The sequence below is a fragment of the Sarcophilus harrisii genome, chromosome 2 (genome assembly GCF_902635505.1).
Source record: "Sarcophilus harrisii chromosome 2, mSarHar1.11, whole genome shotgun sequence".
Lineage (NCBI taxonomy): Eukaryota > Metazoa > Chordata > Mammalia > Dasyuromorphia > Dasyuridae > Sarcophilus > Sarcophilus harrisii.
The window spans coordinates 70,800,942-70,827,452 of NC_045427.1; the positions used below are offsets into that span (position 1 = coordinate 70,800,942).

A 26,511-nucleotide genomic window follows, 5' to 3' on the forward strand; every position below is an offset into this window, starting at 1 on the left:
TTAGACTGCTGCACATAGAGGACCAAATATGACATTTAAAAAGGAAACTAAAGGAAAGGAAGACAGTTGAAGAATTAGAAGGAAATGTTTTATCCTTGATACAGCCGGTATTGTAAGTTCCTGATCAGACAGTGAGATGAAGATGAATATTCTGTGGGCTAAATTTCATGCTTTTCTATAAATGTATTAATACCTGCTGTGGGAACAAAAATACAATGGGAAGTTATTATTCAGTCATAAATGACTGGATTATATTGTTCATGAGGTTTTCTTGGCAAAGATATTGGAAAGGCTTGCCATTTCCATCTCCAGTGGATAAGAAAAACAGAGGTTAAATAATTTGTTCAGAGTCTGAGCCCAGATTTGAATTCAGTCTTCCTGACTCCAGATCAAGCATTCTGTTTACTGATCCACCTAGCTGCCTCCAACAATGGGAAGTAGCTCCAGTGAAAAGAGGAAAAGCAAGATTCTCCCAACAATCATGTGAGCAGAAAAGAAACAGTAATTTCTGCAGTCTCTTAACAAGATTCAGGAGACTTAAAAGAGTAGAGAAAATACAGAGGAGAATTTCAGTAGGGACTGGAACAAGGAAGCTAATTTAGACCTGAATTGGAAAAGATAATACTGTAGCACATCCAGGGGGGAGTGAGAGGGAGAGCACACCTTTTTTGAGAAATAAGTGATTCCCAGGAAAGAAAGTATTTGATACCTTTGCTTATAGTCTAAAACTAAGGTGGGGAGATAAGGAGGAAAAACTTAACTCCTGGAGGAAAACATACTGATCTTAAGAGAGAGGAGTTCTATAAGCAAGAGATAGGACCATTCCTTTTGACTGTGTAACTCCTACTACACCTAACTACTTTCTTTAAGAGCTGATATTTTTATAAGAGGGGTATATTACAAAGCCTCAGAAAATACACCAAAAAATCAAACCACAGGAAAAAAAAATACTTAATGGTGAGATATCTGAGTGAACCATCCTGTAGCTATAGCAAAGTAAAATATCCAGCTTATATAAATGCAGGAGATTAGATTAAAAATAAGGAAGATTTTTAAAATTACTGCAAATATAATATGCTCTATCAGAAGTCAGGCTCTTTCTCAGATATGGTGTAATGGGGACTACTGCACTGGGTATGAGATAAGACCAGATAACCTCAAAGATCATTTCTAACTCCAAAAATCTGTGAAATGTTTGGGTGAATTTCAGATATGTAAGGCAGTTCAAGGCAAATGGCTTCAGTTCTACCCACAATTATGGGAGAATTAAGAATACTTACCCAATCACTATTGCAAAATTCCACTTTATGAGGGCTACAAAGATTTCCAAATGCTGTGTTCTCACACTCACCTAGGTGGCTGCCTTTTGGAATTTTTTTCTTGCTCCAGGGGTCTTTCCCACGCTCCAACTGAGAAATCACATCAGGCTTGGAAACTGGATGTCCTGTTAATAGGTAAAAAGAAAGAATCTGAGTGTTGGTGCTGGAAAACAAAGAATCATATCAGAAATCAGTTCCATCTTATTGTTTTTAAGAACTTCTACACATGGGAGCACTCTACAAACCCACATCTCCATGTATTCTTTTGAACAAATATCCTTATATTACATAATATTTCCTCTATGGTATCATCCATTTTCTCATATTTTGTGAAACCCATATTTCCCCTGACAGGTTAGTATCCTTTGCAACTTTCTCTAATTCTTTCAGTTCTCTAATTCATACTAGTGGCAGCTATGTGTAGTAGAAGAGTGCTAGACTGAGAGTCAAGATCCTGGGTATTTCACTTAACATCTTAGTGCCTTAGTTTATTCTTTTGTAAAATGAAGATAATAGAAACACTCAACTTCAAGGTTGATTATAAAAATCAAATGAGATAACATATTGTAGAGCACTTTGAAAACCTTAAAATGCTTATGTCTGCTGGCTGTTGTAATTATTACAGTACCAGAATTGTGCATACTTCATTGTAACACATTTAGAGTTAAAATAGACCTTGGTGACTATCTAGTCCAATTCATACCCTAAAGAAATCTTCAGTATAGCCTACCTGACAAGAATTGATCCAAATTCTAAAGACTTTCAAAGTGGAAGTGGGATACCCATTACCCCTTTAGGTAATCCACTTTCAATTTACTCTAATTGTTAGAAAATTTAATAATAAATAACATTTTTATAGCTAGTTAAGGTTTACAAAGTACTTTATAAATTATTGCAGTTCATCTTCACAGCAAATTTGTGAAGGTTCTTTTATCATCTCTACATTATATAGGTGAGAAAACCACAGCAGATAATGACTTCCTTCAAGACTAACTTCAAATTTTACCTTCTGCAAGAGACTTTCCCATCTAACCCCTCTAGTCTCTTACCTTTGAGATGACCCTCCATTTATAGTGTATATATCTTATATATCAGTGGTCATTTGCATATTGTCTCTCCCATGAAAATGTAAGCTCCAATTACAGCAGGTACCATGGTTCTGCCTTTCTTGTATCCCTATAGAATAACATAATGCCTGGCACATGATAAGTCATTAGCAAATGTTTGTTAATGATAATAAAGTTATTTGCCTAGGGCCACACAGCTAGTTGTGTCTGAGGCAGGATTAAAACTTGGGTCTTATTGATTTAGGGAAGCATCCACGCCTTTCTGAGTCCAAAATCTCCATTCCATCCCTCAGTCCCATCCTCAAATACAGAAGGAAGGATTCAGATGAGACTTTGCCAATTCCTCTTCTTCCAATCCCCAGCTCAGTCTCTAGGGCTCACTCCTTCCACAAATAATATTTTATGCATCTTTGGACAGTAGAATAGAAGCTTCTTCAAAAAAAAAAAAATGTCCATCACACTCTCCCTGACACAATGCAATTGCCTTAACAGACAAAGTCTAATTTCTCCTCTATATAACAGCTCTTCAAATGATTGATCATAACTAACATATCTTCCCTGGGTTTTCTCTTTCGTAAGCTAAATACTGACAGTTCCTTCATCCAATTCTAATATAACATGGATTCAAGGATTTGGGGTGTACATCCTGGTTGCTTTCTTATGGATGTTCTCCAGACTTTTGGTGTCTTTCTTTAATCCTAATGACCAGGACTAATACAGTACTCTAATTTGGTCTGATTAGTATATAAGACAGGGATTTTTACTTCCCTCCCTAATTCCTAGAGCCTGTGCATCTTTTAATATTCTTAAAGACTGATCTACCTTTGTTCACTATCACAATGTATTGATAAATTATATTAAGCTTGAAGCACACCATAATCTGTATTTCTTCTTTCAAATAAATTGTTGTCTATATATGGCCTCCCCCATGCTATATTTGTAAAGTTGATTTTAATTCCAAGTATCATTTTATCTTTACTTCTACATATTAGGTTCAACCCAATGCAGATCAAGATATTTTGGCTCTTGACTATTTCATCCACTCTGTTACCTATCTCAGCTTCACAATCTTCTGCAAATCAATGTTTATGGTATCTGCATCTATATCTAAGTCATAATAAAAACATTAAACAGTAATAAAATAAATAAATATCCCTGAACACTCCACTGGAGGCCTCCATATACTGATCCAATAATTAACAAATACTCTTTGAATTTAGCTATACAACATGAATCTATTTAATTGTGTCTAGTCCACATTTTTCTTCCCTTTCCAGAAGAAAAAAAATGTCACAATTTATCAAATTCTTTGCTAAAATCCAGGTAAACTATATCTACATTTTACTGATCTACCAGTTTAGTAACCTTGTCAAATCATGGCCATGTGGCATGGTCTATTTTCAATAAAGTCATGCTTCATTTGCTTCCTTATGCTTATTGCTTCCTTTTCTTTATTTTCAATAATCATTTATTTAATGGTCCATTCTAAAATTTTCCTAAGAATCAAAGTAAAACTCAAAGGATTATAGTTTGCAAAAGACAATTCTCATTTTACACCCTTCCTCCCACCCCCAAACCTCTGTGTTCCAAGATAGATATTCCCAGGTCCTGTGACCTGGTCCTGGTCCTGTTCACATTGAACAGTTTTGAATTCTCTCAATTTCCTCATCACCCTCTTTGAACATGCTCTTTTATTAATGCCCTTCCTAAAATGCAGTTTACAACTGAATGATATTATGATGATATATAGAAATAAGACAGGGGGAGGGAAAAAGTGAGGGAAGGAGGAGAGAAAAAAAGTGTAATGCCAGAGAAACTGAGGCAAGACAGAAATTGGTTTTTAATCTTTAATGTGGAAAGTTTAGACTAGTCAGCCAGATGAGACTTATGTCCAAAAAAAAAATTCGGCTCATAGAAACTGAGGTAGGGAACTTATATAAAGTTTTAGCTAACTAGAGTTTGCAAACAGAGTACATAACCTGAATATACAATCTTATAAAAGAAACAAAGGCAGATAAGGGGGAAGGGGAGAGATGAGAACACACTGGGTGGGCAGACAACTCATAATTCCAGGAAAGGATCATAACTTAATACTGACAGGATAGGGGTTAAATTAAGAAGGTCAAGGGCAGGAGACAGCAAGGTGAGGGGCAATACTCAAAAGGAGGGGAATTATTCTAGCAAGGATTGAGATAATGCGCCTGGAATTTATACAATGGTATGTAAAGTGGTCAGAGCTTCAAGGTTTTTCCTGACTCAGTTCTCCCAGTCTTAATGGCAAGAAAGGGGGTGGCTATAATTTTATTCAGCGCATAACAAAAGGAATCAAAATGTTTTAAAAATTAAAGGAAATATCCCTTACCCAATGAAGCCAGGTTCCTGTAGTTCTCCAGAATCACATCTCTATACAGACCTTTTTCAGCAGAATCCAAATGCCCCCATTTATCTTGTGTGAAGCTCATAGATACATCCTTGAATGCCAGTGATTCCTGAAATACAAAGTATTTTTTTTTAAATTTTGTGTACTTATTTTTACAAACTTTTATGACCACTTCCTCTTACAATGGAAAGGAAGGAAGGAAGGAAGGAAGGAAGGAAGGAAGGAAGGAAGGAAGGAAGGAAGGAAGGAAGGAAGGAAGGAAGGAAGGAAAGAAAGAAAGAAGGAAGGAAAGAAAGAAGGAAGGAAGGAAAGAAGGAAGGAAGGAAGGAAGGACGGAAGGGAGAGAGAGAGGGAGAAAAGAGAAGCCCTAAGGAGCTCCTCTAAAATCCAGCACCTCTAAACACACAACACCCCTCCCCCACTAAAATTCCTCTTGTAATAAATTCAATTAAGCAAAAATACCAGATCTGAAAATGCAAATAAAATGGTTCCCTAATGATCCTCCTCCCTCAAACCTGTATGCTGTGAGGAGGGGAAAGCATGTTTCATTATGTGTTCTCCAGGACTATTACTAATTTTTTTTTATTTTGGAAGACAAGTCAGAATCTAATGGGTGCAAGAGTAAATTGGCAGGATTATAGGAACTGATAATATTTATAATGTTTAATATTTCAAGTCAAATAAAACCTTTATTGTATTCCATATCTGGCAGTATTTTAGATTAGCTCAGGCTATATTGGAAAAAATATAACATAAAAATCATCTATCAAATATTGTTCTGCCCTCTGAAGCCATAGCACAATGACTTCCAGCAGTTTAGGGATTAGGAATTTTGGAAGGGCAGCCAAAGCTAGGAAGGAGGCATGAAGTGAGTCAATAAATAGTATTACAGGAATAGTCCTTCACTTTTTTTTTTTTGGTCTTTATGTTTTAAAGTAACTACATTTAGACTAAGATAAAATATAAATATTTATTATAAACTGTTTTGTATTAGAAAAGACCTGGAAGCAATACGTATACACTGGGAAATGGTTGAAAATAAAATGTAACATATGAATATAACCTAATATTACTATACAGTTGTTGGAATCCTTACAAAGTATTAACTCATTAGAGTTGATAGAGACAATAATTATCTAATTTAGCATGGTTCAGTATGACTGATCTGATCTTACAAGGAGATGTTATGGGCCAGAACCTGAAACAAGGTACTAAGTGGAACTGATAGAAACAATGCTTGTGTTCACACCTTCAGAGAGCGCATATAAGCAAGAAGCTCCCAGGACCAAAGGGCATTCTGGGACAGACACAGAGGTACTCTGGAAGAGCCAGAAGCCCTCTCTCAGAGGCAAGACAGATTCATTCTAACTTTCACTTTGGTGCTGGCTAGAGATATTTGGAACAAGGGAAGCTGAGGCTGACAGAGCATTCTGGGAGATTGAGAGCCAGAAGCCCTCTCTCAGAGGCAAGACAGATTTATTCCATCTTCCACCTTGGTGCTGGCTGGAGATATTAGGAATTGAGCTAGAGGCAAAAGACTAGCAATAAGAGCTCTTGGAACCAAGGAAAGCTGAGACCTCTATGAAAGCTACCCGGGCCCAAGGAAAGAGATAAGAAATAAACATTTGGATTTTATCAGCTGGCTAATTGATCTGAACCAAAATTAAGGCTGCCCCCAGAAAACCTCCCCGAGAAACCTGCTCAGAAAGAATCATCATATATTATACAAAAGAAGAAGAACACCACATACAGTGAAAGATAATGAATTGAAAAATTCAGAGAACCATAAGAAGATATGTATGAATTAATGCAAAGCAAAATAGACAACCCAAAACAACAATATATGCAATGATTTCAATAATGTAAAGGAAAAGTTCATTAAAAGGAAACCAAAATATGAATAACTGAAACAATAGCAATAGTTCTGGGGAATAAATAATGAAATATATGTCTACCTTCCCCCCACACACACACACTTCACACATGTCTGAGGAAGAATATTACCATAAAACTAAATTGTTCACATCTTCAAATATGCTAGTTTAATTACTTTTCTTTTTTACAAGGGAAGTTTGGTGGAGGATAAAGGAAGAGATAGATGCAAAACTTCCAGAAATGACCAGGATGTAAAAGCAGAAGACCCCAATAAAACATCTTTTAGAAGGAAGACTATTAGTAGTAAAAAAGATTTTCAAATTGTTAAATATAACCAGGACTGACAATTAAAAAATACTGTTCTAGTCTATGTGGAACATATCAAGTTGGACATATCAAAGAACTATAAGACATGGTCTATATGCTACAATGCATGTAATTTTGTCCAATTAGAAAACACAGCCATGACAAATTTAGAAAACAATACAAGACAGAATATTAAGTGCTAAATTATATGGTAAGCACAAAGAATGGAGTTGTTCATCCTTTGTTTATGAATAAGACCAATGATTATTATAAGGTAACATTATGACTTGTTTGGCAATTAGATTTAAGTGAGACAGACTTGCACAGTCTTCAGCCTCACTCTCTCTTCCAGAATCACTGAAATTCAATAGCAAGACAAAAGTCCAAAGGACTGGTTATGGCTTAAGATTCAGTGGATGACCAAATTCTAAGCACTCCATAGTACCTGTTTCAGCTATCTTCATGGCCATTAGAATAAATTGTTCTCATTCACCTATTATTCTAAGAAGAAATCTTCACATGCTTGGGGTAGACATCCCCCCAACTCATAAATGTGTTTAATTCTTGTTTGATAACCCTCAGCTTAGGTTGACTCTCTAGTAAAATGGTTTTCCTGATATGTGACTACTGTACTTTTTAAGCCACAAATGTAAGATGGATGACAGGGGCAGACCAAAGGTGGATGAGCAACCCTGAAGAAGGCTTAGTGTAAAGGGCTGGGATTCTGGAGTAGTATACTTGAAACAAAGTGTTAACTCAGTGGAATTGATGAGATGATTGTTCTCTAGTTCACATATATACTTAATACTTAGTGTGATATAATAGTTCTCTAAGTTCACACATAATCAGTATGCTGTAATGATGTAATTACAATAAAATATATAAGGGCTAAGAAGGACTGGAAGATAGACATTCTATCTTTGACCATCCTCATGGTGGCTTTCATGCTTCCTGCACTAAGATCAAGACTGGGCCAGAATAAAGAATTTAGACTCTATTCTTGACCATTCTTGTGCTGTCTATCCTGAACCTGGACATTACAGCTTAGCAAGCCCTAACACCAGAGTTGCTAGTCCTCCCTGAACACTCAATAATTAGGAATATTTCATAGATGAAAGAGATCAGAATATGGTTGGGTAGAGTGGGAAGACAAGCCAGAAGAATTATAGAACTTGAGAGTAAGGATGCCCCCTAAATTATTGCAGATATGTAGTTATCTTAGCTAGTGTTTTAATACTTCTGGATCTAATGAAAGGAAGTCATTTTCTTGGGGAAAAAAGTTTTAATTGTCAAATATTCTTTTTTAAAAAGATCTGGAAATTTTTAAAAAATGAACTGGGATAAAGACCCTAGCCTTTGAGATAAGAATTCATTATTTAACAAAAATTGCTGGAAAAATTGGAAATTAGTATGGCAGAAACTAGGCATTGACCCATACTTAACACCGTACACCAAGATAAGATCAAAATGGGTTCATGATCTAGGCATAAAGAATGAGATTATAAATAATTTGGAAGAACATAGGATCATTTACCTCTCAGACCTGTGGAGGAAGAAGGAATTTATGAGCAAAGAAGAACTAGAGGTCATTATTGATCACAAAATAGAAAATTTCAATTATATTAAGTTAAAAAGCTTTTGTACAAATAAAACTAATTTGAACAGGATTAGAAGGGAAACAGTAAACTGAGATTTTTACATATAAAGGTTCTGATAAAGGCCTCAACTCCAAAATATATAGAGAATTGACTCTAATATATAAAAAATCAAGCCATTCTCCAATTGATAAATGGTCAAAGGTTATGAACAGACAATTTTTGGATGAAGAAATTAAAACTATTTCTAGTCATATGAAAAGGTGTTCCAAATCATTGTTGATCAGAGAAATGCACAGCTCTGAGATACCACTACATACCTGTCTGGTTAAGATGACAGGAAAAGATAATGACAAATGTTGGAGGGGATGTTGGAAAACTGTAACATTGGTGCATTATTGGTGGAGTTGTGAATGGATCCAACCATTCTGGAGAGCAATTTGGAACTATACTCAAAAAGTTATCAAACTGTGCATACTCTTTGATCCAGAAGTGTTTCTATTGGGCTTATATCTAAAAGAGATCTTAAAGAAGAGAAAGGCACCCATATGTGCAAAAATGTTTGTGGCAGCCCATTTTGTAGTGGCTAGAAACTGGAAATTGAAGGGATGCCCACTAATTGGAGAATGGCTGCATAATTTGTGGTATATGAATGTTATAGACTATTATTGTTCTATAAGAAATGAGCAGCAGGATGAATAGAGAGAGGCTTGGAGAGACATCCATGAACTGATGCTAAGTGAAATGAACAGAACCAGGAGATCATTATACACTTCAACAACAATACTATATGATGATCAATTCTGATGGATGTGGTTCTCTTCAACAATGAGAGGATCCAAATCAGTTCTAATTGATCTGTAATGAATAGAACCAGCTAGACACAAAGAAAGAACACTGTGAAATGAGTATGGACCACAACATAACATTTCCACTCTTTTTGTTATTGTTTGCTTGCATTTTTGTTTTTTTCTTCTCAGGTTATTTTATCTTCTTTCAGAATCCAATCTTTCCTGTGTAACAAGATAACTGTATAAATATATATACATATATTGTATTTAACATATACTTTAACATATTTAACATGTATGGGATGACCTGCCTTCTAGAGGAGAGGGTGGAGGGAAGGAGGGGAAAAGTTGAAACAGAAGTTTTTGCAAGGGTCAATGTTGAAAAATTACCCGTGCATATGTTTTGTATATAAAAATCTATAATAATAAAAAAATAAATGAGCTGGGATTTGTTTCCTTTTACTTTTCACTATTGAACACTAACCATAAAAATCATGCAACCATGTGGCATAAAAGTGATAAAAATTTGTCTGAGATTAAAAGTAGCAAAAATAGCTAAAATAACAATAAATCATTTTAATGAAAAGATTAATACTCATATATGCATAGTGTTTAATGATTTATAAAACACTTTTCTCAGTGTTTAATAGTTAACAAAACTACAAAATTCCTGAGTGAGTTATATAGGATTTATTAGGACAAAAGTCCATATTGTATCTTTCTACATCTACCTTAAGTTCTACATTTTAAATAAGACTTCTCAATAATAATATCTTTGTACAAACAAATAACCTAACCTAGTTAGAAGTGAAATAAAAGAGAGAATACAGTTCAAATAAAGATCTTTGAGTGACAAAGATATCAAAAGGTTTTTTTTTGTTTTGTTTTTTAAATAAAGCTAGACAAAAAAAAAAAAAAAAAAAAAAAGGACAGGATGCAAACAAGGTCAGAAAGACTGACAAAAACAGGAAGAAAAAAAAAAAAAAAAAGAAAAGGACCTGATCTTGAGAAAGCAGGAAATCTAACTTGTGATGGTAAAAATAGATATGTTACATTTTTTTCAAAGGTATATAAGTGGCCTCTGTTTTCACTTACGTATATACTAGAAATCTAGTAAAGGCATCTGTTAATAAAATGGATTGCTACACATTGTGTCTCAGAATTGAACACATCTTTTTAAGATGTACATCTTTTTATTTTGAAAGAGGTGGTGTCAATGCAATGATAATTTCAAGTTGCTTAAAAATTTCAAAGAGTGGGAAAGTAAGATGGATAAATAAGGTACAGTTCCAGGCTCCTTTGTTTTCAAAATCTGTGGTTAGCCTCCTTCCAAAAAAAAAAAAAAAAAAAAAAAAGACTTCATGGAGAATATTCATTAGACTATTGACATTAGCCAAGTAAAAATGCATCTAATTGTAATTTCCCTCTGGCCTCTGAAATATTTCAAAATAAGTCTAAATCATCTTCTAAAAAACAACATTTCAAATATTTGGTGACAAGAATTGCTAAATTGCCTGGTAAGGGTAATTGGCTGAGTTATTCAATTTTTAGTTCACCTTACTTAAATTAAAAAATTAAATACAATACCTTAGGTGAAAACAATCAATCAAGCACAAACACTAGACTATGTGAGAAAAGACTTTTGATCTGGAGCTGTCCCATGAAAGAGGGTTCAGGTAGATGGAAAAAAACTTTGTCATGCCCTATAGGGCATATAAATTTTCAAATGATTTAAGAAGGGAGCCATCAAAGAGACTGGAGCAAGTGCTCTAATAAAACTTTACAACATCTGGAGGAAAGGAGAAGCCTAGGCTTCAGCTTTGTCCTGTGACAACTTTAGCAAGGTAATGACTTTGTAAGATTCAGAGGGCGTGGGAGAATGATGATTTCCCATCTTTTCCTATGATGGAATGCCAGATGATCTGCCAGAAGTGTTTGCATTTAAATCTGAGGCCAGATTAAAGATCATTTCATGGCCCCACAATGTAAAGAAATTACACCATGACTAAAGATAAACTCAAGCATTCACATGGGAGAAAAGGACTTCAAGGTTCTAGGAGCTATGAACCCACCACTTTGCTGATCACATTCTCTAAGCTTTATCCTATTTCCCCCCTGTACTTGGTATATACTTGTGGAACCATCCAGATGTTTTATACCAACTGTTTTTGTTGTATCAACTTAGTAAGTATTCCTAGAAATTATTCTTAAATAATAATCTTGAGGAGGGAAGTACATAGGTATGGGCTTGAGCTAATGACTCCCAGGAGTATCCTTAGTTCCTGAGGAGATATAGCCTTGATTTCAGACCCAATATTTGTCTTTAAGACCAGGAATTATGATAAGGATCCCCAGAGTTTATATTGGCTACACTTTTTACCAGATAAAAATTGCCTGTTCTTTCAACCATTCTTCCTATGAATTTTTTATGTACCCTCATGTTCAAGTTTCTCAATATCTCTATTAAAATGGGAAGTTCAGAACTGAACCCAAAACTTCAAAAGTGTTCTAACTAATGTAGAGCACAGTGGGTTTGTTGCTGGTCCTCCATCTCCCCACCCCCACTAAGTATTCTTCACTCTACAGTGACTATTACAACTTATAATTACATTAGACTACATGGCAGCCTCATACTGGATTTGGAATAAAGTAAAAATTGTAATCAAATAGAAGTAAGTAGAAAATGCCTTCATTAGCACTTATTTTGGCTAAAATTTTAAGTACTGGGGATAAAAATTGAAAAGTAAAACAATCCCTACTCTCAAGGAACTTGCATCCCAATCATAGGAGACAACACAACTTTGAGTGCAAGATAGATATAAAGGCCCAGTGGTCTTTAGCAAGCAGCAGAAGGGTGAATGACAAAACTCAGAAGTCCTTAGGGAAATGAACTTTCTACTTAATACTCTCCCCCTTCATACCCATTATATACTTGTATAACTGAGGTTTAGATAAGTATCACTTTGTGTATTTGCCCTCATTAAATTTCACTGTTTAAAGTTTTGCCCAAACTTTCAGAACTGAAAAATTTTAATGAATCATGCTACTTACCTTTCTTCAGAACAAAAATAGCACTTCTCACCCACCCACCCTGACAAAAAAAGGCATGATTTTACTCTGCAAGCCATTCTAATTCAACCTTCTAATTCCCCCCCCCCCTTCTTTTTTTTCATTCTTGACCTCTTCAAATAACTGGTTTATTTACCACAATGAATTTGCAAATCAGAACAACTCTGAAGTTTCACTTCACCCTAGGTAAATTAGCAAAGATAACTAAAGATAGAAATAGCTTCAAAGAACTGTGTAAAGACAGATACATTAATACATTGTTAGTGGAACTATGAATTGATCCAAGTTCTTCCAAAAAGCAACTTTGAGCAGCATAAATGTCTTTATTTTAAGAGATCCAAAGCATGTAAAAGATGTAAAAAATTAAAAAACAAAAACAAAATGTATAACAAAATATCCATAACAACATTCTTATATGGTAGCAAAGAATTGGAAACAAAGTATGTGGACAATAACTAAACAAATAGTGACATGTGAAAGTGGTGCATATCAATCAATCAATAATTATTTATTAAGTTATATAAAGTAACAATAAAATAAGTAGAACCTATAAATTAATTCAAATAATAACTATAACAATGTAATTGCAAAAAAAATCAATTCTGTATAATTGTAATAGCCCTAGAGAAGATATAAGACAATATACTACCCTCCCTTCATTAAGAGCTGAAGAGTATATACTGTCAAAATGCATTCATTGTGCTAGTTTCTATTTTTCCCTCTTCTGTAATAATTTTTTGTTACAAAGGAAATATTATCTGGGTAAGGGAAAAGAAGGGCTATTTTGAGAAAAGAGCAGAATGTAAAAAAGAAAAGATATGTAATATTTTTTTAAAAAATTTTTCTCTCATTATTCCAGAATTTGAAGTAAATTATCAGAAGGTCCCCACAAATAGGAATTCCTAAAGAATCTCACCTTCTTCATGGAACCATTCATTCACTTGCACTCTTCATCAATCATCCTGAATGATATTGATAAATATCTTTGATAAGCATGTCTCAACCTACATTAGATATTGAAAACCAGATAGCCATTAAACATTGTCATCCTGTTGTTGCATCTGTCACAAATCATGACCTTAATCTATGCAAGAGAGCTAACTGTCAGAATAATAGTCTTTAAGGTTGCACTTTGTTATGAGCAAACACTGTTTTATTATCAATAAAGAATAAAAAGTAGAATCTTGAATTCTTTGTATACCTTTTAGTAACTGGTAATGTGAAGCTGTAATATGATATATAAGATTTTATTTCAGTGCCTACCCTTCTCATATTTCCATTAAGTAAACACTCAATTTATGCAAAGATGATTGTTATAAAATTTTATAATGAAGAGAAAATAGGAAATAAGCCAGTAGTTACTGGAGTACTCTTCTTTACTTTTTTCCATGATTCTTCGATGATTCTTCTCAGTCACTGACTTTAGATATTTTTTGAAGTGATACAGTTCATAACATTGCACTTTCCATCTCTATAAATTTTTTGTTTTTATGGGAAAAGAAATCTATTCTGAACTTAAGCATTCCAAAAATTATTTTTCCATTCAGACTACCACAAAAGACAATTTTATGTGAACCCATGAATCTCCACATCTGAGTGATTGCTTTTTAAAAGTATACTATATTCTATGTTAGCTTAAAAAGTATCTTGCTTATTTGTGCTTCCTTCCAAACTTCCTACTATTCTTTATGGTTTTTGAAATACTATATTCTCTCCATTTTGATATCAATATTGCTTAATTACCCTCCTCATCTCTCAATTTTATATTGAAAGGTAGAAGAAAAGCCCTTGTAACAAATAAGCAAAAATGAACCCATATTGTGGTGGTCATTTCCAAATGCATGCTTGTGTACCTTGTCTACTACCACCTCTCTATCGAGAGGTGGTTAATATGTTTCATCATAGATCCTCTGAAGACATGGCTGATTATTGAACTGATCAGACTTCTTATGTCTTTTAAACTTATTTTTCTTTACAAAATTGTCACACTTGCATAAATTGTTTTCCTGGTTGAGCTCCCTTCATACTATCCCAGATTCTATGAAATACTATATAAGTATCTTTCTTATGGCACAATCATAATTTATTACACTCATTTACCACAGTTTGCTTTTTTTTTTTTCCATTTACCAGTTGTTTGAGACAGTGGGAGGTACCTTTTAGATTTTGGGTTCTTTTCTTTTTCCTCTCTCTTTAATACTCCCATTAGGATCAGAAAGTTTGATTTGCTTGTGATTGCTCCTTGCCATTATTCTTTTCCACTTATGTTGAATTATTTGCATTCTCAGAGGCAGGGAGGAGAGAGAGAAAGGGAAAGAATATGGAACTCAAAATTAAAATACAAATGTTAAAATTTGTTTTTACTTGTTACTGGGAAGAAATAAAATACTAAAAAAATCTACAAAAATAAAGAAGTCTTTCCCAATCATCTTTAAGCCTTTCCCTCTATAGGCTATCTCTAATTCATTATATATATATCTTGTTTGAACATAATTGTTTCATGTAATCTCCCCAACAGATCATAAGTTCTAATTATGCAAGGACCATTTTTTTGACTTTCTTTCTATCTCCTGCAACTTAATACAGTACCTGGCACATAGTAGGTATTTAATACCTGCTAAATGAAATGGTTCCTCCCTAGTTAACCAATTGTTTACCAATTTATCAATTGTTAAGATAAATTCACTTAATTTTTTGTGATTTTGTAACATGTTTACTATGGGGTATGCTTTTTAACTCTATTTAAGAAAGCATTTATGACACCTAGGTTAGAGGTTTTTGTGTTACATATCTTTTAGCCCTTTTTAAAATCTTAATACTGAATTATCTTTTCCCACATTTTTCATCATCCTTTATCATACTTACCTTGTACTGAAGTACTGCTAAAGAGCATGCTGATCTACTTTAAAGTTTATTATTTTAAAATTTCTTATTAATCCTCTTTATTGTTTGTATCACTAATAATTCCCCAAAACTCCCTTTTATTGGGACAATACTTAAAGATTTTTCTACATAATAAAATTTTCTTGATTTATTGCTTCATTGGCAAAAATTGAAAAGAATCTGGAATTACTTTCATGCCATGAAAAAGCATCAAACAACTATTTTATGAAGAAATACTCTGGCACAATACATGTAGCCCTGAATATGAAGTCAGGAAACTTAAGTTTGAATCTTATATCAGGCATTTATTTGCTGTATGATGATTAAATAAGTCACTTCATAACTCAGAAATCGTTTCACCCATCTTAAAATGGAGAAGTTAATGAGAAAACTGCTTTGCAAGTTTGTACTATACAAATGAATTATATTAATTTATACTATTTTCTTCCTACCTATTCTTTTCTTTAATATAAATGACCTATAATATCCTTGGTGCAGATTCTCCCCACAGTGATGCAGAGAGCAATCACTTCTCAACAAGTATTTATTAAGCACTTGCTGTATTTTGGGCACTGGGCCCACTATTGTATTGTATTACAATATAATAGTGAAAACATCTCTGCCTTCAAGATTATATTCTACTCAGCTCTTTTTATGGGGGCAAGGAATTGAAAATGGAAGGAATGCCTATTCATTGGGGAATGACTAAATAAGTTGTGGTATATGAATGTAATGGAATACTATTTTTCTATAAGAAATAATGACCAGGCTGATTTCAGAAAAAAACTTGATGAACTAATGCTGAGTCAAATTAGCAGAATCAAATGAACATTGTACACCCTAACAGCAACATTGTGTCATCAACTATGATAGATTTAGCTCTTCTCAGCAATAGCGATCTAAGACAATCCAATAGACTTGGGATGAAAACTACTATCCACATCAAGAGAAAGAACTATGGCAACTGAATGAAGACCGAAGCATATTATTTTCACTTTTTTGTTGTTGTTGTTTTTACTTTCTCATAGTGTTTCCTTTTTATTCTTATTTTTTTCAAAACATGACTAATATGGAAATGTTTAATATGACTGTGTGTTTATAACTGAAATTAGGAAAAACACTGTGTATTAAGTGTGTCTGGTAAAAAAATTTTGATATCCAAAAATGTATAGGAAGTTAACAGAAATCTGTAAGATTAATGGACATTCTTCAATAGATAGAATCTGTCAGAACACTATTTTCAAAAGAGAAAAATGCAAATTACCAATAGCCACCTGAAAAAAAAAAGTTCAAAAACAAAGAAATATAAATTAAAATGATATTAATTACTCCAAGAATACAACTGCTGAAATGTATTTTCTTTTTGATATAGAAGCAGAGAGGGCCTATGGATACAAGATGTTTAATATCTAGTTATTATATCTGTTGATTATAATCAACTTTTTTTCTTTGTTACAGGAAAAAGCCTGGTGGATGACTGATTGGTATAAAAACCTAAAGGTATGCTTATAGCTAAATAAAACAACCCCAAATCTATCAAGATAATAAATATGCAAAGAAATGGGAACACATTGTTTTTTTGGGGGGTGGAAAAGGCTGCCTGCTCTTTCATTGCTAGTAAAGTTATAAATTCAAATAATCTGGAAAATAATTTGGAATTATACAAAATCAAAATTACCAAATAATGTATGGATATAGAAATGTTCATGGTAGCATTATATATATAAAAGAAAAGACTATAATTAAATATACCCAAATAATGAGAAACAGCTGAAAAATTCTGGGACATAAATATAATGGAATATTACATATTCAAAAGGAATGATATGAATATAAAGAATTTATGATATGAAGGGATATGAAGAATTTAGAAAAACATGGGAATGCTTGTATGAAGTGATGCAGAATAAAAAGAAAGCAGAACCAAAAGAATATAGTATCTATAGCAATGTTGATAAAGTTAACATGGGAAGGAAATAAAATTCTGTTTAAATCTAATTGTCAATGTTCTAAACATGCTGTTAAAGTTAAAAGATCCAGCTTGCTTTGCTTAACAATCAATAAACTTTTTTATGAAGTTTTATTAAATTAATTTTATAAAGATGGTGTTGTATGCATGTTTGTTGAGAAGTGTCTGCCATTGATTTTATTAAAAACAAACAAAAACAAAAACAATAAGCTTTATTTTATGGAATATACTTCATATATGTAATTTTTGCCCTCAAGTATTTTAAGATGCATACACATAGGGGAGACTAAGTACACAAAAAATAACCATTATAATTATTAGGCATGAAAAAGTTAAAGTTAACAATATATAGGTCTGTTGGGAAGTGTCTATTGCATCAAAACATAACAAAAATTTAAAAACAGTATTCTCTTACCTTCTTAGAATCCCTCTGAGGCCAAGGACTATATCTCCTCTCATGCATTTAAATTAAGTGTAAGGTACTCTACTAGGTGCTGATTATACAAAGACAAAAAAAAAAATAATCTCTGCTTTCAAGGGGCTTTCATACCATTGAGGTTTCACAACATGGGTATTCTACTTTTGTTCTGTTCACAGGACTTACCACAATAGTGAGCACATATAGGCCTGGTTGATTAAGCCAGGGAATGTCAGTCAGAGACAAAAATTATTAAGATGCTAGGCAAGTTGAGAATACTAATTTGGAACCTTCAGCAACTAGCCTTCTCAGTAAGAACAATTTGAGCTCACATTCAAGTTTGTTGAACAAGAATCTTCAGAATTAAAAAAAAAAAAAGAAATCATTAAATTCTTTGAAAGACGATGAGGTTTTTAAGGAGAGAGAAGAAACCCCAGCTCACCTGGGATGTGGATGATAGGAGCCCAGTGGTCATTTCTTCCACCTCTGTGCTCTGTTTAGGGAGAAGGTCATACTTCTCAGGCAGAGCTGGGAAAGAAAAAAGAACCATGAGAGAACATCCCACAACTCTCAGACCTATAAGGCTAGAACCTGAAACACTTCATTGGGATATGACCATTTCCCCAAGCATATACAGGTCAAAGGGGATCCAGTAGGATTCTTATCCCCTTTCCTGGCTTTTCTTCTTGATTCTAACCTTGTGGGTCTAAGAAGTTCCAGAGGACAGAATTCTATGCATTTTGAGAATCAGACCATAAATATAAATCCAAAACTCTATTCCCAAGTGTACTGATAATGAATGTGTTATATACCCTCTCTGCTTTCTAACTTAAGAAAAAAATTACCATTTCCCTCCCAACTTCAATTTTACAGTTTCTTCAGAGAAAGCATGTTTTAATTTTATTGTTAATGAAATAATGTCATATTAAAAAAAAGAACACAGAACTGGTCTGATTATAAATTGGGTTCTGTCACTAACTAACTACAGGTATTAAAGCAATTCTCTTTATTTCTCCAATAATAATTTGCATGTTTGTAAAATAAGCACTACCATATTTATCTACTAGTTTCTCTTCCTCTTGTGGAGATAAAATGTGAAAATAAAACCAAAAGCTTTTTGTCAAGTAAAAGGCTTTATTCATAAAAACACACTACAAAAACAACCAGTGTACAGAAACCAAATGAAATAAAGGTTTATAAAATAGTTGGTGATTGGGCTATTGTTTCTCACAGGAATAATTAAGAGAAAAAGAATGATTCTGGAGTCAGAGTACATGAGTTCAAATCTTACCACAAATATTTTTTGGTTGTTACCTCAATTTAAAAAAAAAATCTAACTCTATGATTCTAATATTGAGTTCCAAGGGCTTTTTTTTTCCTCTACAGAAAAGCTAAAAAAGTGAGGCTAAAGGCTAAATAGACTGGAGGGAGTGGGGAGCAAGGAGAAGAAGAAACATCTAAGACTATAAATATACTCACTACACCCTAAAGCCAAAAAGACCTTCCTCTTTCCAACTCTACACAATTTCTGATAGAACCAGAGCTATTTAGCAGAAAAAATTTCCATATAGTTTCAGAAAAAGCCGTGCAATGGTATTATAAGCCTGCTACATATTCTCAAACTCAGATTTTTTTTTTTAAGTATCTCTACTGAAAAATTTTTCTCCTGCCACCATTGCAACCATTGTCCAATTAACAATGCATTATTTTACCAACCTAGGACCCAAATTCTTAAGCCAGTCCTTCCCTAGGAAAATTGGGGTACTTGAAGGAGGGATTGCAAAGGTAGACCTCAAAGATTCAGATGGTGTTTAAGAAATAGAAAGGAGCTAGGGCCAGGCATACTCACAATCTGGGGCAGTCATTCTCCTCTGCATCAGAAAACTCCACTCAGGAAATTCATCATTTTAATATTTTTGTACACAATATATTTTTTTCTTTCCTCTTCTGTTTTCTTTTAATGAAAGTCCCTTTTGGAAAAGCTATAACCTGTCTTGGCTGAATAAAGAGGACAGTGGTTTTTGTTGTTATTATGTGGGTTTTTCCCCCTATATTTTGAACAGTATATATTCAGGAATCAATGTACCCTAGATAAAGGTATAAGTTAGTGGCTAAGAGATTAGATCAGATTAATAATGAAAAAAAATATGAGGAAGATGGAGAGAGAGAATGAGGAACCAAGGTAAAAATGGAAAGTGAGAAGAAAGAATAAAGTAGAAGATGGAAACTAGGATCAACTATGGATTTTGATCATGTTCTTCTTGACCTATTCAATCCCATCCCCTCCCCCAAGTGCTATTTTGCCTTTGTCTGTCACAGCAGATATTTCTCCCCTCTCACAGTATATGATCCTCACCTTTCTTCTCAAACATGTTCACTAGATCTTCCATAGTCACTCTTTCTTCGTTGTTCACTGGATGCTTGGTTTTTTTCCAAGTACTGTTTCCTAGGACAAGATGGTCAGAAAATGTTCCAGCATTCTCTAACTATACAAAGGTTCTAAAGAAAGCCCTAACATGAGTCCACCTAAGAAAGATCCTTTTTTATATGAATATTCTCACGTTCTTTTGAAAAGGGCTCTATAGAAGGAAAAGTAAGTTCCCTTTAGATGGGGCCTTCTTCACTCTGGGGTTCATATCTTACTCCCCTACTGAGAATATATTCCCCGGTGTCTCAAGTTGGATTCCTTAAAACTCTACTTGGACTATTGCTATTGTAGAAAAGCAAAGGACTGAGTCACAGGAGGAAGCTAACAGTCTCAGTCTCACTGACTTCAGGCCTTTCCAGAAGCAGCTAGAGATACAAAATAAATAAATCCAAAACAATAATTTCCATTCCCTCCACAATTAACTCATTGCAGCGTGCTGGAAGGAAATCAAAGATTTCACAAAGAATATGAAGGTTTTCCCCCAAAAGGTTTACAAGGTAAAACTGTTAAGTCACAGGACAGTCAAAAAGTTACACACATAAACATACACCTGGAGCCGTTTAATAACTGGTGTGCACACATTGAAGCATCTACACACAGATATATGAGGCTCCTCTTCTTTTTTATCCAGAGACAGAACTAGAGATGCACAGAAATAGGGGTCCTACTAATGCAGAATAGAGAGACACAAGGAAACCGGGCTATTCTCTTTTCACACACAGACAGAGAACACCAACTAATCTCTACTTCTCACACTTGAAGCATGAACACAAGGCCACAGTGACATAGGGCTCCTCTCTTCTGTTACAAACACCAACACACACAGAGCTCCTCTGTCCTCTTTATTTCTCATGTACCCAGATCTAGGGTTTATCTCCTCTCTTTATCTGCTTCTCCTCTCCTCTCCTCTCCTCTCCCCCTTCCTCTCCTCTCCTCTCCTCTCCCCCTTCCTCTCCTCTCCTCTCCTCTCCCCCTTCCTCTCCTCTCCTCTCCTCTCCCCCTTCCTCTCCTCTCCTCTCCTCTCCCCCTTCCTCTTCTCTCCTCTCCTCTCCTCTCTTTCCCTTCCTCTCCTCTCCTCTCTCTCATCCTCTTTCTCTCTCACACACATACACACACACACACACTTAGCTTCTCTATATAGACATACGTGACCACAGGATTCTTCTTTTTCTATTTTCACACACAAAGAAACAGGGATGTAGTATTTTTTTTTTCCCAAAGAGAGACAGGAATACAGAGCCCCAGTTTTCTGTCCCTTTTATTCCCCCACCCTACACACGGCTCTTCTCCTACCAGACACACACAGTGATTTTACCCCCCTTTTCACATATAGACACATGGACACAGAGCTCCTCTCTCCTCACACACTCAAGTTTGCATTCTCCTCTCCTCTCTCTGCCTTTCCTATGATTCCTTGATAGCAGTTCCTTCCCTCTATTAATGATCAATAATTGCTCCTGTTTGTTTGTATATGATTATTTGTGCATTGTCTCCCTTAGTTTGTGAGCTCCTTGAGAGCAAGGACTGGTTTTTGTCTTTCTTTGTATCCCCAGCACTTAGCACAATGCCTGGCACATAGAAGGTGCTTACTAAATGCTACATGACTGACACACAGCTCCTGTCCTCTGACCCAAACAGGGCCACTCATATGCAGACCATGTACATGTATACATGTAGGACTGCCTGTGCATATATACACACACATAAACACACCACAAAGACACCCAGAACTCTTCTCCTACACACAATGCTTCTCTCCTTCCCTCCAACCCTACTCCCCCCCCACACACACGTAACACACACAGTGTTCCTCTCCCCTCTTCTGTTGCAAACATAAGATTTCTCTCACACATGGACACATAGGCTCCTCTCCTCTTTTTAAACAAATATGTGTACACTAAGCTCCTCTTTTTACACAGAGCTTCCTTCTTCCCATACATACAGTTTTATATATCTGCACATATATGGTACACCTCTCCTATCCTCCCAATTTCTTTGTGTGTGTCTCTTTCTCTTCTAGACTTGAATGTCTTCAACCTATAACATACATACAGTGCTCCACCTTTAACTCACACAGATAGACTGACAAAAAGCTTCTCTCTTTTCATTCAAACACTTACATCACTGCACTTCTCCTATCTTCTCACAGAGCAACAGAGGGCTTCTTCTCTATTCACAAATACACACACCCAGGGCTCCTCTTTTCCTAAGCATACATACATATAGTGATATTCTCTCTCTCTCTCTCTCTCTCTCTCTCTCTCTCTCTCTCTCTCTCTCTCTCTCTCTCTCTCCCCCTCTTTTCCTCTTTCTACCTTTCCCCTCCTTCCCTCCCTCCTTTTTTCTTCCTCCCTCTCCTTCCTTCCTTCCCTTCCTCTCTCCCTCTCCCTCCTTCCCTTTCCCTTTCTCTCCCTCCCTCCTTCCCTTCCTCCTTTCCTCTGTCTCTGTCTCTGTCTCCCTGTCTCTGTCTCTCCCTGTCTCTCTCTCTCTGTTTCTCTGTCTCTCTCTCATACACACACATACACACAAGGATATACATATCTATGAATTCAGGGATCTTTTCCTTTACACACACATCCATTCTTTCTCCTTTGTAACACAAAGGTTCCTCTCACACAAACACAGGGATAAAGGGCTCCACTACTTTCACAAACACAGACATAGGTCCTCTCTTCGTTTCAAAGACAGACTCCAGGCTCCTTTCCTTTTTTCATACACAAAGAAGAACAATAGCTCTTGTTCTCTTAGATCTGCGCATGCACCCACAGTATTCTTCTCTCCTGTCACACTCCTACATAGTGCTCCTCCCCTTTCACACACATGCAAACATACTTAGAGCTTCTCTCTCCTCACACACCTAGGTTAGCATGTCTCCTTTCTTCTCTCTCTGCCTTTTCTATGATTCCTTGATGACAGTTCCTTCCCTCTATTGATGACTTATAATTGCTCCTGAATGTAGTTTGTACATGATTGTTTGCGCATTGTCTCCCTTAGTTGGTGAGCTCCTTGAGAGCAGGGACTGGTTTTTGTCTTTCTTTGTATCCCCAGCTCTTAGCACAATGCCTGGTACACAGTAGGAGTTTAATAAATTCTAGATGATTAATCTACACAACTCCTTTTCTCTGACCCAAACAGGACTACTCACATGCAGACCATGCACATGCACACATGCATGACAACACACATGACACACACACAAATCTACAAAGCTCCTCTCTCCTCTTTTCACAGATAATGACAGGGATATGGACACATGCTCATACATATACATAGAAGTCTTATCTGAAACAGTGTTCTTATTCTTTTTAAGACACAGGGGCCACTCTTCTCTCATACAGATATATCTATTCTCACCCACGCATGCACATACACACACACACACACACACACACACACACACACTCACACTGTCTCTAGTCCTCTTTACTCACACAAAGATACAAGGTACCTCCTTCTCTCCTTTTCACACGTAGACATCTTTGAGGTCTTCTCTTAGAGACCACTAACACAGAGTCAATCTCTGGCACATACACATACAGCTCCTCCCCTCCCCACCCCCAGACACTATACATGGAACTTCTCTACCCTCCTTATCAGTCACAGAGCTCCCTCTTAGATTATCTCCAAAGTATCCTAAATATCTTATATGTACAAAGTTGTATACATGTTATCTCATTAGCCTTCAAGCTCTTTGAGAGCAGGAATCATTTTTCTACATTTCTTTGTTTGCCCAACACTTAGACACAGTGCCTTGCATATAGCACATAGTAAGCACTCAATAAATGCTGTCTCTGAGATCTCACAGATACCTCCTCCTCTTTTTACACACATAGGGAGGAAGCCTCTCTCTCACACACATACATACATCTACATACACATACAAACTCAAAGAAGATTCCTTTCTCTTCCTCTGTCATATAGTTCTCTCCTTCAATCTTTCTCCTACTACATACACGTGCACACATGTGGTTCTCTGCCCTCTCTTCACACACAAACACATGGACAGACATTCAGACCTAGGGACATAGGGTCCTTTCCTCTTTTCACAGTCAAACCTAAGGACAATGATAGGATCACACCTACCTCCAGTACCTCCGTTTTCTATCCCTCCCCTTTCCCCTCTCTAATCCTTGGACAGGGACTTCTCCCTCTCCCTCCTCAGTGATTGCGTCCTTCTGAGGAGGAGGAGCCTGAGTTGACTCACCAGTCTGGAGCCTCCAGAGAACAAAGGCACTAGCAACTGCCACGTAGTCAAACTAAGGTTCCTGACACCTGCAGAGCTAATGAACTACTCTTCCCAGAAACCTTCTGGTCAAAGCACTCCAAGTCCAGATTCCATTTCTCAGAGCAAAAAGCCCCTGAGGCTGTGAATCCTGGAGGGTTTCTAAAAAGCAAGAATTCTCAGCATTCTGGGAAATGTAGTTTAGGCTTCACTTTTGCCTGTGTATACTGCCCAGTCTTTACATTTAAGGAACCCTACTATACTATGAAGCTGACCTGAGGCAGATCTAAGTAAAGTTCTAGATTTTATAACATCAGAGATTCATTCTAATTCTTTTGCTGGTTCATCACATACACATAAACTCACAGACAAAGTTCTTTTCTCCTCCTCTGTCACACAGGAAGAAATAGTTTTCTTTAGCCAATGCCATGCTTACTACCTATGGGTGTCCTGAAAGGCTCTGTCCTGGATCACCTTCTCTTTTCCCTTCATTCTATCTTGCGTGGGATCTCAGCCATTTCAACTAGATTTATCTATGATTTCTCTCCTGAGCACCACTTTTATCCTCAAATAATTTTTGGAACATTTCCAAAACAATTCATTATCTTTCCCCACCTTCATATTTCCAACTTCCAACTTCCTGTTAAGGATGAAATTTTTCCAGTCAATCATACTTGCATCCCCAGGATCTTATCAATTCCTCATTCAAATTCACCTATTATATCCAGTCAGCTGTTGTTTGTTTCTACCTTTAAATTACCTCTCATATACCTCCCCTTTTCACCAGTATCAAATTGTTTTGAAGTTTCCTATTTAGTAATGGAGTTCAAAATACACTACTGCCACATCCCCTTCCTTTTCAAATTGTTTTCATTATTTTCTCTGAGATTCTTGATCGTTGTAATGATTTTTATTATTTTATCTAGGACTATAATACGACTCTAGTATTTTTATTGATATGGCACTGAATATATAAATTAATTAGATCTTTTTATTATGTTAAGATAGCACAACTATGTTCCATTAATATCTCTTCAGGCAATTCCATATTATTTTTCCTCCAGTGCTTTTCCAGTGGATCCTGTCAGCTCAAGATCCATACATCCTTCCTCACCTCTCTCTTTATTCTTTCTTGGAATTCCCAGAAAGTCCTCCTTTAACAGCCCAGGACATAGTCTTCACTTGAGGCCTTCTCCGATATTCCAGAAGACATCCCAAATCCAGTTCCCCTCCTATCTTTTGAACATACTCCCCCAGGCTTTACCTTTGCCCACTTCTACTTGCTATTAAGTGCACCTCCATGGGACACAGTATTATCACTTGGCCATGATTTTAAATCCAAAGTCTAATCATTTACCATCTTTAATTGCTCCTTCTCCAATCACAGATTTTCTTCTTGGACTCATTCTTCATTAGCTAACATACTTTTTCTTATGCCAGTGATTCTGAATCAACCCTTCCTTCCCCCTGTGAACAAAGCTAATTCAAACAAGCAGTAACAGTAACACCAAGACTGTGAATGATCAACAGAGTTGGTTCTTCTTAGTGATTCAGTGATAACACCGAGACTGTAGAATGATCAACAGACTTGGTTCTTCTCAGTGATTCAGTGATCCAAGGCAATCCCAATAGACTTTGGATGGAAAACACCATCCTCATCCAGAAAGAGAACTATGGATAATGACTGTAAATAAATATGCTCTGTTCCAAAAAAATTAATTAAAAATACTTAGCAACATGATTCATGAAATAGATGTGACTGGCGATTATCACTTTAGAAGTATTCTTGATGTTGGAATGTGTTGGTTACTGTGTAGTTAACAAGGAACAAACTGTTTATGTTTATACTATGTAGGGCATAATTTATTTTACATTGCTGGAAGGCAACTTGAACATAAAAAGCAATAAACACTCATTTGCACAGGCAATCCAACTTTAGCAACAGGCAAATGCCCATTGTAGTTACTCAGCTAATTGATGGTTCACTTGAGAGAAGGTGCCCTAACAGAGTTTGCTCACAATACTATCACTCTCCCACCCTTGATACAAAATTTGACACATTGACATACTAGCTGGTATGCAGTGATAACCACCAAAATGGAACTACACAGGCTACATGACCTGGAAATGTAGGGAGGGCCTTTCAGATTCAGAATGGCCTCTATAGCCACTTAAACTTTCTGCTTTCT

The 26,511-nt window shown here is 35.6% G+C and overlaps 1 protein-coding gene across 1 annotated transcript in view; it reads right to left on the reverse strand.

Moving 5' to 3' along the window:
- The window catches only part of LOC100932238 (zinc finger protein 69 homolog), a 40,915-nt gene extending 16,739 nt beyond the window's left edge, over positions 1-24,176 (reverse strand). Inside the window, exons 1-5 of the mRNA XM_031950339.1 lie at positions 24,047-24,176; positions 20,029-20,118; positions 18,115-18,200; positions 4,749-4,875; positions 1,352-1,444 (exon numbers count right to left, since the gene is read on the reverse strand). Coding sequence (XP_031806199.1) covers positions 1,352-1,444; positions 4,749-4,875; positions 18,115-18,200; positions 20,029-20,118; positions 24,047-24,110 — 460 coding nt within the window. The 5' untranslated portion in view covers positions 24,111-24,176. The remainder of the gene's footprint in view (positions 1-1,351; positions 1,445-4,748; positions 4,876-18,114; positions 18,201-20,028; positions 20,119-24,046) is intronic.
- Positions 24,177-26,511: the final 2,335 nt, after the last annotated feature.